Here is a 14,773-nt window from a genome sequence, read left to right as displayed (position 1 = left end):
TTGGAGTCTCTTGTGCCATGCCTCTTGGGGACACTCAGACTGATGAGACGCCTGATGGTGTCCTGGAAGAGACTGTCATTGTTTGGGCATTGTGGCTGTGCCTGTGGAATGCACCCTTGAGCTGCTGTGGAGTTCAGGGAACAGGCAGAGCTGTTTCCTCCTCACTCTTGGGCTTGGTGGGACAGAATGAGTCCCCTCTGCCCTGTCAGTGCAGAACAGCTCAGGGCTCTCTGTGTGTGACCTTAACCTGTTGCTCCCACTTGATAAGCATTTCTTTTGGTGTTCCAGGTCTATCAGCTGGACACAGGGCATTACTTATGCAGGAATAAGTACTATGGACGTGGTCTTTCCATCGAGGGCTTCCGTAATGCTCTCTACCAGTATCTCCATAACGGCATTGAGCTTCGCAAAGACCTCTTTGAGCCTATCCTCACCAAACTGCGAAGCCTGAAGGCAGTTTTGGAAAGACAGGCCTCCTACCGCTTCTACTCCAGCTCCCTCCTCATCATTTATGATGGGAAGGACAGCAGGGCAGGAATGTTTGTGGAGCGCCGTCCGGAGATGCGCCTCAAGCGGGTGGACAGCTCTGCCCCAGAGAGCCCGCAGGATGGCGGCAGCACAGAGCCCAGCTCCTCGGCCCAGCCCAAGGTGGATGTGCGTATGATTGACTTTGCACATAGCACGTTCAAAGGCTTTCGGGATGACCCCACAGTGCATGACGGACCCGACATGGGTTACATGTTCGGGCTGGAAAGCCTCATCAACATCATGGAACAGATGCGTGAGGAAAACCAGTAGCCCTGAGCTGCGCCCTCTTAATCTTGTCATGGTGGCAGGAGCAGACACGACCACCTACTACCACAGGAAAAAAGCAGACAACTTTGGTTTTAAACAATTGTATTGCTCCATTGTTTTTAAATGTACTTGGATAGAAGAGCTGAGGGGAAGCAGGATGGAAGAGCTCCTCCTGCTGGCCAGATGCTTCCAACCACACTAGCTCTGCCTTCTGGAGGAGGCTCTGTAGATGCCTGCTGGGTGTTGGGTGTCCTGGTTCTTCACTCTTTGTGTATGCAGTCTGGAGGGAGGACCTAGACATAGGGAAGAGAAAGCAGGAGAGCCCGGGCTCTCCAGGGGGGCTGGAGCTGTGGCATGAGGAGCCTCCTACCTCAGGTGCCCCTGGGAGAGCCTTCCCTTTGAAATTCTCCTGAGTTATTTGGAAGTTGGCAGTGTCTGGGGGGCTGACGGTGAGCAGCACAGGTGCTGGTCCATGCATTTGGTGTTGTGAGCTCTGCCCTGGGTTTTGCTGATGGGGCTTTGCTTTTGATGCTGCCTTTTTCTGCTGTTTGGGCACTGTGAGTAACCAACCCAAACATGGAAATAAAATGACCAAATGCAACCCGTGGCAGAGCTGTGGCCGGGAGGGAATGCTGCACACCTGCAGTTGTGCTCAAGCCCGGGGCAGGCACAGGGCTTGGTAAGAGTAACTCTGCCCTGGACCATTGACCAAGCAAGAACTCAGCTCATGGGCTAGCAATAGTATCTGTAGCAGTTAACGTGACCCTAGCTGTGCAGCGGGGCATTTCGGACCATTTCAACCCTTCCTGTCCTGTAATGTTGGTCCCACAGGTCCTACGTGTGTGTGTCCCTCCAGCCCCAGTCTGCCCTCTTCCCCTCTGGCCCTTCTGGCTGGTCCATGCATGGGGATGATGGAAGGGGGAGGCTGACGGTTAGGGCTGACCCCCTTCCTCCTCCCTAAGGGGCTCGGGGGGGCAGGTGAGGGGGCCCCTGGCTGAGCAGCCAGTGCTAGGGCCTGACTGTTTAGCTTTGCTTCACGGGGTCAGTCTTTCCCCAAATAAACCACCAGTCTGTAGGTGAAGCAGCCAGCCGGGGTGTGCTCTGCTGCCCAGGTGCCCTCCCTGAGCCTGTGTGTTACCCACTGCCTCCCTTGATGAGGGCATTAATGTTTGATACTGTGGCCTGGTGGTACCAAACCATACCCTGGTCTGCATCACCTCCCACCCCATGTTTCTGTGCTGGGACCCTCAAGTGTCACTGGCTTGTTCCATGGTGTTTGTTCCCATTACCCTGGCTGCTGGAGGGGCCGCCTGGGTACTGGTGAGGTTGGTCTGGTTTTGTTTTTACACTTCAGGAAAGCTTGTTTAGGGAATACTCGCATGTCGCATGTGTCCTGACTTGGTGTGTGCACAGTCTGCTTGGGAATTGTCAGTGCTTGGCTAGCGACAGCAGGCACAGGCCCATGGCACTGTGTGTGGAAGGGGCAAGGGAAGTGCCAGCTTTGTCCTGAACCGTACCCCTGCCTGTCTCCTAAGCCACTACTCCCCTGCGGCTCTCTGGCTGAGGACCTTTATTCACACCACACTGCCCTGTGCTGGGTTACTTCATTGCTTCTGCGAGTCACTGCCGCACCAGGCAGGGCCCATGGGGATGTTGGGGAGCCGGGGGGGCTGGACAGAGCAAGGGGGGCTGAGGGCTGTAGTTGTGGGTGTCTTGGGTACCTCCCAACAGCCGTGTTGCCCATCGCAGCCCCCCCTGTGCATGCCCTTGTCCCTTGTGGGCTGTGCTTGGGCAGGCGCAGGCTCCTTCCTGGGAGGCATCTCGGCCTCCCCCCGGCTTCCCTGTCCTCGCTTGGCCAGGGTGAGGTGTGAGGGCCGGGGCCCTGCCTGCCCCTCTCCCCTTTGGACCACGGCAGTGGGACTGCACAGCTTGTACATAGCCTCAACCCTGTTTGTTTTTACATGAATAATCACCCCGTTTGTGCTTCACAGAGAACCAAAAACCATTAAAGGATCTGTTTTTGTCCGTGGTGTGCCGTGCCTGCCTGTTCCTGGGGGCTGGGCTGGGGCAGGACCGCGGGTGCGGCTGAACCCTTCTCGCCCCTCGGCGGGCGGCAGGCCTGGGGGCGGGCCGTCAGCAGCGGCGGGCGCTAGGACCCGGGGCGGGGCGGGCGGTAGGAGCCGGGGCGGGGCGGGGGGCGTGCCGGTGACGCGGCGGCGCGCGGTGCTGACGTGGCGCGGGGCGATGCGGGCGCTGATCCTGGTGGGGGGCTTCGGGACGCGGCTGCGGCCGCTGACCCTGAGCCGGCCGAAGCCGCTGGTGGAGTTCTGCAACAAGGCGGTGCTGCTGCACCAGCTGGAGGCCCTGCGCCGCGCGGGCGTCACCCACGTGGTGCTGGCCGTCAGCTACATGTCGGAGGCGCTGGGAGCCGCCATGCGGGAGCAGGAGCAGCGGGTAAGGGTCCCCAGCGGCCCCCGTCCCGAGCCGCGGCCCCCGGCTCGCACCCCCCGCTCACACTGTGCCCGCAGCTCGGCATCCGCATCTCCCTGTCCCACGAGAAGGAGCCGCTGGGCACAGGTAGGGTGCGGGCAGCTGACAAGGCTGGAGGCGCTGGGGCTCGGGCTGGCGCAGGCAGGACAGAGGAAGTCCGGGGATAGCGGCGTGGGCTGCGGGGGACCAGACCGAAGTGGACACTGGGAGGTTGGCAGGGGGACAACCGGAGGAGGGGGCACTGGGGACAGCAGTCTGGGTATGGGTAGGGCTGGGGGATGCTGAGAGCAGGGACGGTACAGATGGGTACAGCTGTAAGGCCTTGGGACATGGCAAGGGATACACCACGATTGGGCATAGGCAAGACAAGGGTGAGGGCTACACCAGAATGAGCAAGGGTGGGGTGAGGGGTACGCCAGGATGGGCATGGACAGGATGAGGGGGACGAGGGGTGTCAGCAGAGGCACAGGAAGGCCCAGGGGCAGTGGGACTGAGTGAGGATCTTGGGGCACTGGGGAGCTGGGATGGGCACAGGTGAGGCCAGGCACTGGGCTCACCCTGTCCCCGTGGCATCACTGATGGCCGGGCAGCGGGGCCGCTGGCACTGGCGCGGGACCTGCTGGCCGAGGACGGGGAGCCCTTCTTTGTCCTCAACAGCGACGTGATCTGCGAGTTCCCCTTTGCGGCACTGGCCCAGTTCCACCGGCATCACGGCGGTGAGGGCTCAATTGTGGTGACCCGTGTGGAGGAGCCGGCCAAGTACGGTGTGGTGGTGAGTGAGCCCGGCACCGGCCGCATCTGCCGCTTTGTGGAGAAGCCGCGTGTCTTCGTGTCCAACAAGATCAATGCTGGGCTCTATATCTTCAGCCCCGGCATCCTACAGCGCATCCAGGTACAGGCTGGGATGCTGGGCTGGGCCAGGCTGGGGGTCCAGGCCCCTGGCTCAGCCCTGTGTTCTGTACTTGCAGCTGCGCCCCACCTCTATTGAGAAGGAGATCTTCCCTGCCATGGCGCAGGAAGGGCAGCTCTACGCCATGGAGCTGCAGGGTAAGGCGCTGTGCACACACTGTAGGCACCATGGGGGGTCTTGCCTGCACTGTCACCGCTGTGCTGGTGGCTGTTACAACTTCTCTGTTCCCACAGGCTTCTGGATGGACATCGGGCAGCCAAAGGACTTCCTTACGGGCATGTGCATGTACCTGCAGGCACTGCGGGCTCAGCACCCTGAGAAGCTGCACTCAGGGCCTGGTGTTGTAGGGAATGTGCTGGTGGTAAGTGCCAGCCCCCAGCACACTGGCCCTTAGCACACATCGTGCAGTCTGTGTCTTCCCACCACTGTCCTCGCTGCTGTCCTCGAGCTGTGGGCTGCTGTCCACGCACTGTCTGGGTGGTGTGGGCCATGCTGAGAGCTCTGCCTGAGAGCTCTGCCCTCCCGGTCCCGGCACAGCCGCTCTTCCTTCCAGGACCCCAGCGCCAAGATCGGGGCAAACTGCGTCATTGGCCCTAATGTGACGATCGGGGCTGGCGTGGTGGTGGAGGACGGGGTGCGCATCAAGCGCTGCACCGTGCTGGAGGGGGCCCGCATTCGCTCCCACTCCTGGCTGGAGTCCTGCATTGTCGGCTGGAGCTGCTCTGTGGGGCAATGGGTGAGGATGTGGGTGCCCCTGTGGGAGACTGGGGCTTAGCTCTTGCGCTCCTGCTGCCTCAGGCTGCGGAAGGAGGGATGGAGGGATGCGCCGGTGCCTGTGGGCAGGAGCAGGAGCGTGGCACCAAGACCTGAGCCAGGGCAGGCGTGATGGGGCTTCTCTGGGGCAGGTGCGCATGGAGAACGTGACGGTGCTGGGTGAGGATGTCATCGTCAACGACGAGCTCTACCTCAATGGGGCCAACGTGCTGCCACACAAGTCCATTTCTGAGTCGGTGCCAGAGCCGCGCATCATTATGTAGCTCTCTGGCTCTACTGGGCTCTCTGCTCCCGGCTTGGATTAAATATTTATATTTCCATCTCCTGAGCGTGGCCTGAGCACCGGCGCGCTCCCCAGCTCTGGCCTGGCTTCCCCTCCCCGTGTCTCAAGACACCACATAAGGAAGAATAATTTAATGCTGCATTTCATGAAATCAGGCCCTAGCCAGGGGCAAGGTAACAGCCCGAGCGCCCAGCCCAGCCCCCTGCCCTGGCCTGGGACTGCCGCGTGTTCCCAGTGCTGCCACAGCGCTGAGGCCTTGGGCTCCCCTCCCTGAGAACGGCCCATGGGGCAAGGGGGCTGCTGTGGTCCAGACGCTCGGCAGTGGGATGCTGCACCCCCCGCCACCAGCCTCTCTCTCCCTGCAGCCCCGAGCCCCACGCTGCAGCCCCTCTGCTCTGGCCAGCATGAGTATTTAGGGAGAAGCTGGTGTGTGGCAGGGAACCCGTGGTGTGGGGCTGGTATTTATGAGCTGGCTGGCTTTGTAAAGTCGTCCACCCCTGTGATGGTGGCCTTGCAGAAGAAGCAGTCCTTGTTGTTCATCAGGTGCTGGTTGATGCAGGCTCTGGGACAGAGGAGGACATAGTGTGAGCTCCCCCAGCACAGCATGGAGGGCGGAAGGAGGGGGCAGGTGCTGGCAGTCACCCTGGTGTTAGGGTCACACATGGAAGCTACTCACTTGCAAGACTTGTGGGAACAGGGTCTGAAGATGGCTGAGATGGGGTGTGCGTAGCAGATGGGGCAGAGGTCTTCCTCACTGGTGGGCTGTTGTGGGAGGCACCAGGCAGTTAATAGTAGCAGCAAAAGCCCTGTATCCCAGGGCAGCTCTGCCAGGAGCCAGGGCCGCTGCTGAGCATGGGGAGCGGGCTGGGGCACTCACCAGTGTGGTGGCAGCTGCCTGCTTGGACTCCTCGCTCAGGTGGTTCAGCATCTTGTCCACCTTCACCAGCTCCTCAGTACTGATGTAATCTGTGTCTGTGGGGACAAACTGGGTGTGTGTGGCGTGAACGTGACACACATATGTATGTGCCCCAAGGTGGCTGGGCAATGCATGAGTGGCTGCGACTGCTCCTGGGGCCCAGCCAGGGCAGGGAGCCTGGTGGTGGGGACAGGGATCCCCATGCTGGGGCAGCAAGATGGACACTGGGCGCTGCGAAGGGACAAAACTGCTGAAAGCAGGCACTGGACACAGCCCCATCCCAAGTGCCACTGCTGGGGAACGCCAAGGGGGCCATGGACCACTGTCCCCAGTGCTAAGGAAGGGGACTGGGACACGTCACAGGGGCAGCCCTGCTCTGCCCGGCACAGCCATGGCTGCAGTGGTTAGCACAGCGCAGGGCCAGCACTTACAGGTGTGCAGGGAGAAATGACGCTTTTCAGTGGCCGGGGCAGCGGCTGCCAGGGCTGAGGGCTCAGTGTGGCCCAGCAGGTACTGGATGGAGCGCAGCTGGAAGCAGGGGTCCGCCAGCAGCACCGCCGTTGCACGCTCGACCCTGTGGAGGGACACAGTCAGGCTTCTGCCCTAGGAACAACCCCCCTGTGATCACAAACCACCACCCAGCTGCACCCCCAGACCAGGGACCCCCCCCCATTCACTGCATCATCAGTACAGGCTCAAATGCAGCTGAAGGGCAGCAGCCATCCTCCTCCTCCATCACCTCTGCACAGAGGCTCCGGGGATCGATATGGTGCATCAGCACTTGCTGAGGCTGCAGCCCTCACGCACCAGTGCCCGGCTGGAGATGCAGGGCAGCTGAAGCAGCCAGCACTGCCCTCGCTTCGGAGCACAAGGGTGAAGGGAGAGCTGCCACGCAGCAGCCTGTGCTCCCCCAGCCTCTGCACCAAGATGCCCCGAGGGCAAGTGGGTGCCCCCACAGGGCAGGAAGGAGCAGTCATGGCTCTCCTTGGCTTCAAGCATCAGTGGGGACAGCAGGACAGATGAAGGTCACCTTAGTATTTCCTTCAGGCACTGGTGCTGCAGCTTGTTCACTGCCCTGGTGAAGAACCAGAGCTGGCTCCATGGCCAGCCCTGGGGCAAGCACAGATACCGAGGCAGGAGGCAATGCAAGGGGGAAGCCAGTGGCACAGGCTGAGCCTGGGCCGGGGCAGAGGGAGTTAACAGCCCCTTGATGCGCAGGCAGCCGCAGCCGCCAAATTAGCTTTTCGCTGCCCTAATGGAAACCAATTCCCCAGCCTGGTTTTCCGCTCCTCGCTAACGCACCCAGGCTCTGGATAATGACATTCCTGCGTGTCCTTCACCCTGTGACCACCCCTTCCTTGCCATGGCCTCCCCCTCTGCTATGGGGCTCACCCCATGGCTGGGAGTGCTGGGGGGGGGGGGGGGTGTCCCTGCCAGCTCGTGCAGGATGAGAGCAGCAGGAAGGACTACAACTGGGTGCTAAGCAGTAGGTGTAGAGCGTGTGTTTGATGACCTCCATCTCTGCTCCCAGCCTGGCTGCAGGACTGGACATGAGGGTCTCCCAGAGGTGACAATGGGGCGGATTTATTCCAGCATCCTCCCAGAGTCTGGGCAGTCGCGAAGCAGCCGGCACGGCTGCCTTACAGATTACAGCCGGTCGAGGCTGCCATTCTCCAGCCAGAGGGACAGCAGCTGTGCACCAATGAGGCTGGAGGGTCGGCAAAGCGGCCCTGAGCACCCCTGGGGCAAGCAACCGCACAGGGCTGGTGGTGTCTGCACATCACCCTGCCCGCTCGCAGGACAACAAGGGTGGACCATGGCCACCACTGCAGCCACCACTCCCCGTGCTGGGACCAATGGGATCCTGCCCAGCCCACACGCCAGCGCGTAAATAGGGGCAGGAGCGGGACCGCGCTCCCGCGGCGAGCCCAGCTCCCGGGAGATACTGGCCGGGAGGGAGCTGGCTGCTGGACGGGGCTCAGCGGCGGCAGGAGCGTGGGGATGTGCCGTGGCGGCACTGAGCCCCGAGAAACTTGGCATTCCAGAGACACGGGGCTCCAGGAAGCAGCGAGGCGCTCGCTCATCCCGAAACAGTGCTGAAGCAGCAGAGCATCTCAGCTCCCTGATGCTGGACACCGGCTCCCCCTGCACCTCAGTGCTGGACAGCCCGCGGTCAGCTGGAGCACAGGTACGAGGCAGCTTCGCTGCGCAGGGAGATGCCACCCTTTAACTCTTACCAAGCCCCACAGCTGGAAGCGGGATCCTCCTCTACAGGGTGCAAAGCGGCATCTATGGATGCTTGGTAGAGCCCCCAGCCAGGGCAACACAGGGGTAGACCGGGGAGGACTGGGGCACATTTCCTCTTGTCTTATCAAGCCTGGCTGTGCTGCCGGGCTGTACAGAGTCTCCTGCCTAGCACAATGTCCCCACGAGCACCCGCAGACCAGCTCTGGCCACGGGTGGTGAAGCTTCTGCTGCTGCTCCAGCTGTGTGCCCATGGCCATGCTCCCCATGCCTCCCCACTGCCCCGCAGCTGCCCCAGTACCTGCATCTGCACCTCTGACCTGCTGAGCTGCAGCCGGCAGATGCTGCAGCATGTGCCCCATGCGCTGCCACCCACCGCCACCACCCTGGACCTCAGCCACAATGCCCTCACCCAGCTCCACGACCGCTGGCTGGCCGCCGTCCCACACCTCGAGGCCCTCCACATCAGTCACAACCAGATTAAGGACCTGTCTCTGCAGGCTTTCCACAATGCCTCCTACCTGCGGCACCTCGACATGTCCTCCAACCGCCTGCATGCTGTGGAGACACACTACTTTGACATGCTGGTGAGCTTGGAGGAGCTGCTGCTCTACAACAACCACATCACTCGAGTGGATGAAAATGCCTTTGCTAAGCTGAGCGGCCTGCGGAAAGTCTACCTGAGCTGGAACAACCTCACCACCTTCCCCTTCCACTCGGTGCAAGGGCTGGGGAACTACAGCCTCCGCACGTTGGACCTCTCCTCCAACAGCCTGAGCAGCATCCCTGTGGAGCAGCTGGCAGCTCTGCCCGAAAACATCAGGAATGGTTTGTACCTGCACAACAACCCCATCAGATGCAGCTGCCCGCTCTACCTGATGCTCCAGCGCTGGAAGCAGCGAGGTTTCAGCTCTGTGAAGGATTTTTTTGAGGAACATACCTGCAAGGTGTCTGACAACGTGCCCCGGTCCCTGATCAAGTTCCTCAAATATAACCACATGTTTGAGAACTGCTCGACGGGCCCTGAAGACGTGCACCCCTTGCCCTTCCCTGTGATGGTGGGCCAGACCCTTCTGCTCACCTGCAACACCAGCCTGCCGGCGGCAGCCACCACCTACATGTGGATCTCCCCACACCACGAGCCCATCAAACACCCAGGGAACAGCAACCGCTCCTTGGAAGTCTACCACAACGGCAGCCTGAAGATAGCAGCGGCCAAGCCCTGGCACTCAGGGGTCTACGTAGGCTTGGCCATCAACACCCCCCACAACTTCAGCAGGCTGTGTGAGGTCAATGTGACGGTCCACTACCCCAAGCCGGATGGGGAGACCTTTAGCACCGGCCTCACGACCCTGCTGGGGTGCATCGTGAGCCTGGTGCTGGTGCTCATCTACTTGTACCTCACGCCCTGCCGCTGCCTGAACTGCTGCAAGAAGCCAGCTCCTCTCAGCCCTCCGCAGGAGTGCAGCGCCCAGTCCTCCATCCTCAGCACCACTCCCCCCGCCACTGACGGGCCCAACCGCAAGGTCAGTGCCAACAAGCATGTGGTATTCCTCGAGCCCATCAGGGAGACACAGAATGGCAAGATCCGCCTGGCCCTCGGCGAGGACTTCCCTGACCCCAAGCACCCCAAGGTCCTGCAGCTCAAGTCAGACTCAGAGTCCATCAGCTCCGTCTTTTCAGACACCCCCATCGTGTCATAGCGGAGCAGAGCCGAGTGCCCTCGTCAACACTGAGGCATTCCAAGAGCTCTTCTCCTCCATTGCTGCAGGATTATTGAACACCCTGAATTCCTGGCTTGACTGCAACCCACAAGGGTGATCAGCATCACCCACAACTGCTTCAGCCATGAGCTTCCGGTGGGTTTTGGGCTGGGACATACCAGTGCCTGGCAAGAGCTACTTGTGTGAGCAAGGCAATGGCCTTGTTAGCATAAGGGCAATGCTGATGAATCCAGCATGCCTGAGAAACCCCCGCTTCATGAGGGCACCCAAGCTCCCTAATGGTGACACGGAGTCTGGTGGTCTGCCACATCCCTGGGCATAAGACCAAACACGGTGCCACTGGCACAGACCCCCACACCAAGGAACAGCCATGATGAGCGCAGCACTGCCCTTGCTCATGCCAGGGTCCCTGGGGGTGGCAATGCCACTGTCCTCTTCCAGCCCCTGCTGGGTCCCTGGGGGTGGCAATGCCACTGTCCTCTTCCAGCCCCTGCCATCCCCATCAATATACCGTGCCTGGGAGCTGAGGAGAGCATGGCCCTGTCACAAGGGGGCTAGGCACCCCCTTCCCAGTGGTGGCCATGCAGGAAAGAGATGCAGCTCAGCCCCTGACCATGCAGCCAAGCAAACATCACAAGCTTTTGCTTCCCAAGAAGCTGTAAATAGTCACGGCAGGATGAGGTGATGTGATACAGTGCCCGGCCGCATTGCTCAGAGCTCCTCATGCCACCAAGGACGATGAGGTCTCGGATGCATCACCCCCCTTCACTGCTTCTCCTTGAGGCGGACAAACGCACTGCTAAAGCACAGCTATTTAGGCAGTAATCTAATAAGCCTATCGATAAATGTGAGTAATCCTCTCCTCTCCTGGGTTGTAATTCTCTAGTTACATTGAAATAAAAATGCCTATTTTTTTAAGCTTACGCTGGGCTGAGTGTCTCCTTGCCCTTGCAGGGCAGCAGCATGCAGACACCCTGCAACCCCTGGGCACAGTGGTGGCAGCTGGGGGTGGTCTGAGGGAGCCCTGAATTTCTGCTGGCCCAGTACACAGATTTGCACTGGGCTTTGCAGCCTCTGTTCCCATCAAACGGCTTTAGGGTGGCATCAGTGAGGGGGTTAAATGGTGAGACAGAGCTGGTGGCCTGGGGCTGGTGCAAGAGGGCATCAAGTGCCTTGTCCCCAAGAGCAGGTCTGCAAAGTGATGCCTGAGGGCTGGAAGAGAGCAGCACCTACTGACACAAGGGCACAACCAGATCCCAAAAGGGACGAACAGGGGAGAGGCAATCTGGAGAGACTGTGAGTCTCCGTGCCCTCAGCAAACAGAGCCCCCACCTCACTGGACACTTCTGCTGCTTTCCCAGCACCCAGCCCTGGCACAAGGAGCAGCTCTACCCCCCCATATTGCCTGCCTAGTCCTGCAGAGGGATAAGGGTGTCCCCCCATCTGCTGGCCACCATGATCCCAGCCACAGCCGAACAGGAGCATATGGCTGTCACCTGCAGCACCCGGGATGCCGGGCCCACCTTGCTGCAGGAGCACAGCTCAGACACAACCTGGGCAGCACAAAAAGGAACTAGGACCCTTCACAAACATTCCCTCTAACCCACAGCCCCCCATGGCCATGCACCACAGCACCAAGAGCTGCTGGCAGCACTGTGACTGGTGGGAGGGGAAGGTCCCTGCAGCATCAGGGCAGTGCTAGCACCCATCCTTCAACTCTTTCAGCCATGAAACAAGCAGCTTTTGGGCTTTTTTTCCCCAGTCAACCCTGCCCAAAGCACTTGCTGGAAACCCCTCACCCATTCAAGCAGCAGAGAGCATTTGGAAAGCAGCTATCCTGATTCAACCTCCCAGTGCCCCTCCTGACACCAGCCTTGCTCACAGCCTCATGTGATACATGCCCCAGTACCGCGCATCCCATGCCACTGCCTAGCAGTCAGCACAGGCGATGAGATGCGGAGTGACAGGCCCCGCAGCCTGCACCCTCACCCCTGCTGCTGCCAGCCTGTCACCTCCTCTCAGTGCACAGCTCCTGATGAGCCTGCAATGCTGAGCTGGCCCCACTGGGGAGCTACAGCAGGGTGATGAGGTGCGTCGGTGTCAGATGGACAGGTGAGTGGTATCATGTCCCTTGAGAATGGATGAGGCAATGCCATCCCCTGGTTTTACAGCCAGGCAGGGATCCCATGGGAAGGATGGATTGAATTTGCCCTGGGAGTATCTGGGAAAGAGACCTAGCCAACAGGGCCCAGGTAAAAACCTCTTGCCATCCTTGTAGGTCTCCTTGCTTTGTAGGACCTTGTAGGTCTCCATCAACTTCCCAGGCATTAATGCTTCTGCAAACCTGCATCCTTGGCTGTGGCTAATGACTGAACCTCGGGGAAACCGGAGTGTGAAAAAACTCCTGAGGGCTCCCCTCTGGGGACACTCCAGCCTGCAGGACAGCTCTTCTAGGCTGGCTGCAATACTCCTATCCCTGCAGGAAGTCTGAGCCCCACTATACCGGGGACAACACACCTGAGGTTTGTGTCAGTGCTGCCCCCAAGGTCTCCCCCCTGCCTTTACCCAGGAAAATGCTGCTGCTGTGTTTCACACCTTCCTGATGCTGGGGAAGGACCCCACACCACACTGCTGCTCCAACCAGCAAGGCAAGGCAGTTTGAACTGTCAAAGCTGTTCATTAAGCAGCTTGAAAGGCAAAACATCTCAGCAAGGAAAAACATAGCCCGGAACACTGCCTCCCTGACAGGGGGGAGTTGGGAAATGTAATGGATCCTCTCAGAGGAATACGCTGTCCTCTCTTGGCAGCTTTTTCCACCATTACAGCCCCGGCTTGCTGCCAAAGTGGCCTTCTGCTCCTTGACTCTGCAGGGTAAAGCAAAGGATCAGCACAAAGCTCTATGTCCCCAGCACACAGGGATAAGGACTGGGTTTTGTGACCAGCCTCCAAGGCTGACTCCTGTCTCCCCCAGTACAGCTCAGCCAGGACAATATGGGTGCACTGAATGCCAGCTCCTGCCTGGACACGCCATGGCTGGACCTGAATCCTTTCCTCAAAGTTTTCCAAAGAGCTCAAAGCAGGAAAGCCCGGTGCTGTCCCACAAGATGCCTGCTCCTGCCTCCCAGTGTGTTCCCAGTAGCCCCAAGGAGCCAGGAGATCCCAGCCTTGGCAGCCCCGCTGCTCTGGTGTGGAGCCTGTAAAAACTAAGATCAGTAAGGCCAGACTCCATTTTAAACCATGAAACTTAGGTCTGAGCTAGCTGTTCCTCCGTGCAGGGACTCCTTTAGGCTGAGTGCTCCTGGCACCTTCTTCCACCACAGTTTGCTCATCAATCCATGTTGAAGGAGCATTAGCATTTAAGTGATCAGTAATTACAGTGTCCTACAGGACCATAGAGAACTACCATGTCCAGCAGGGACCCGCCAAGTCCCCAGAATCCCAGCAGTGCTCAAGCATGTAGGTGAGTGACCAGACTGAGTTTAGGAACCTGCAGGCTGGGATCTTCTGTGACTTTTCCAATGGGGGTGACCCCAAAACTAGATCCTGCTTGGCCTGCCTCCCCCACCTGGTGCATCCTCACCTTTCTGCTTACTAGTGTGTTACTTCTGCCCAAGGAACCTCTCCATCCCCACCCTCCTGCCAGTACCTCTGCACCCATCTGTACTGTACAAAGGAGAAGAGTGGTGGGGATCCAGCCAGAATTACCCCAACATCATATCAGCCCAGTGCTGCAGCTCCTGGCAAGTCCCACTGACTCATACTCAGCATCCCACTGGCACACTGTGGTTGGTTTTGGCACAGGATCCCCATCCTGTACTTTGCTGGCTGGTACCACCATGTTCCTCGTGACCACAGGGCTCTTCCCTCCTGTCTTCTCCATCTTCTGGGCAGAAGTCTCTTGGAGATACACCTTGAAGGCTGCTTAGGTCTTTTCTTGTACAGTTGCACTGCAGACAAGTTTGCTGACTCCTTGCATGTGTCCTAACACTCTAAACTCACACCGAGAGCATCAGTCAAGGGCAAGGCTGAGGAACACGCTGGCCTGGCCTTGCTCCCCATGCTTCCAAGGGCATGGTGTCAATGGCACATGGTGGAAGCCGAAGGAGTGGAACGGTGGCCAAGCTCTGACACAGCACAGCTCATCTCTGCTCTGGAATGGCCACTCACTTCCCACAAAGCTGTTCCAACCCATATGCCCAGTCCTAATTACAACATGCCCTCACACACAGAGGACCAACAGCCTCACCTTTGGGCCTCACCTCTTCCCCTGCTGCTTGCTCTTGCCAGGATCCTTACAGAAGCTCTGGCCAACTCTGCTCCATTAGCTCACTCCAAAAGAGGCTTGATAGAAAATCTGCTCAATTATTTAGCAGACCAACACGGGGATGATACCTGCTCAGCCTGCCAGATCCTGCCTTCCCTCTCCTCCCACAAAACCAAGGCTCAGTCATTAGGGCCTGGTGAACAGGCAGCACACAAGTATCCCTCCTTGTCCCTGCCAGGCACTGAGGCTCCCTGCAATGTAGGTGCTGCTCAGCTGCTGTCAGACCTGAGGCTGGGAGGGAGCAGCATGTCAGGATGCCCAACAAGTCCCATGACAACACTGCAAGGGCCAAAATAGTTTTAAATGAAGAAGC

The 14,773-nt window shown here is 59.4% G+C and overlaps 4 protein-coding genes across 10 annotated transcripts in view; 3 read left to right on the top strand and 1 right to left on the bottom strand.

Moving 5' to 3' along the window:
- Window positions 1–2,820, top strand: part of IP6K1 (inositol hexakisphosphate kinase 1) — a 38,913-nt gene extending 36,093 nt beyond the window's left edge. For all 4 annotated transcript variants that reach the window (XM_065687339.1, XM_065687341.1, XM_065687338.1 and 1 more), the window contains one exon: window positions 289–2,820. In XM_065687339.1, the coding sequence (XP_065543411.1) occupies window positions 289–798 (510 nt within the window). In that variant the 3' untranslated portion in view covers window positions 799–2,820. The remainder of the gene's footprint in view (window positions 1–288) is intronic.
- Window positions 2,821–3,004: 184 nt separating this feature from the next.
- On the top strand, window positions 3,005–5,232 carry GMPPB (GDP-mannose pyrophosphorylase B). Its single transcript, XM_065687084.1, has 7 exons — window positions 3,005–3,249; window positions 3,324–3,372; window positions 3,876–4,177; window positions 4,254–4,332; window positions 4,429–4,556; window positions 4,749–4,931; window positions 5,101–5,232. Exons 1-7 carry the CDS (start codon window positions 3,040–3,042, stop codon window positions 5,230–5,232), a joined length of 1,083 nt encoding a protein of 360 aa, XP_065543156.1. The 5' UTR covers window positions 3,005–3,039.
- An 18-nt stretch (window positions 5,233–5,250) lies between these two features.
- Window positions 5,251–10,577, top strand: AMIGO3 (adhesion molecule with Ig like domain 3). 3 transcript variants are annotated; one of them, XM_065687065.1, is made up of 2 exons: window positions 5,251–8,356; window positions 8,913–10,577. In XM_065687065.1, exons 1-2 carry the CDS (start codon window positions 8,294–8,296, stop codon window positions 10,113–10,115), a joined length of 1,266 nt encoding a protein of 421 aa, XP_065543137.1. In that variant the 5' UTR covers window positions 5,251–8,293; the 3' UTR covers window positions 10,116–10,577. The 3 variants fall into 3 exon arrangements, with proteins under 3 accessions (XP_065543137.1, XP_065543135.1, XP_065543136.1); XM_065687064.1 differs by having other exon boundaries at window positions 8,275–8,356; window positions 8,702–10,577; XM_065687063.1 differs by having other exon boundaries at window positions 8,268–10,577.
- Window positions 5,369–14,773, bottom strand: part of RNF123 (ring finger protein 123) — a 49,622-nt gene continuing 40,217 nt past the window's right edge. For both annotated transcript variants that reach the window (XM_065687057.1, XM_065687058.1), the window contains exons 36-39: window positions 6,600–6,742; window positions 6,130–6,224; window positions 5,929–6,014; window positions 5,369–5,814 (exon numbers count right to left, since the gene is read on the bottom strand). In XM_065687057.1, the coding sequence (XP_065543129.1) occupies window positions 5,715–5,814; window positions 5,929–6,014; window positions 6,130–6,224; window positions 6,600–6,742 (424 nt within the window). In that variant the 3' untranslated portion in view covers window positions 5,369–5,714. The remainder of the gene's footprint in view (window positions 5,815–5,928; window positions 6,015–6,129; window positions 6,225–6,599; window positions 6,743–14,773) is intronic.

The sequence above is a fragment of the Lathamus discolor genome, chromosome 7, assembly GCF_037157495.1.
Source record: "Lathamus discolor isolate bLatDis1 chromosome 7, bLatDis1.hap1, whole genome shotgun sequence".
Classification (NCBI taxonomy): domain Eukaryota; kingdom Metazoa; phylum Chordata; class Aves; order Psittaciformes; family Psittacidae; genus Lathamus; species Lathamus discolor.
This window is presented reverse-complemented; position numbering and strand designations above follow the sequence as displayed.

Bases quoted from the DNA above. Each gene is read 5' to 3' on its own strand.
- GMPPB (XM_065687084.1), top strand. From the start codon at position 3,040: ATGCGGGCGCTGATCCTGGTGGGGGGCTTCGGGACGCGGCTGCGGCCG. The intron at 3,250-3,323 runs GTAAGGGTCCCC...CTGTGCCCGCAG, and splicing joins TGCGGGAGCAGGAGCAGCGG to CTCGGCATCCGCATCTCCCT. The intron at 4,178-4,253 runs GTACAGGCTGGG...CTGTACTTGCAG, and splicing joins GCATCCTACAGCGCATCCAG to CTGCGCCCCACCTCTATTGA.
- AMIGO3 (XM_065687063.1), top strand. From the start codon at position 8,589: ATGTCCCCACGAGCACCCGCAGACCAGCTCTGGCCACGGGTGGTGAAG.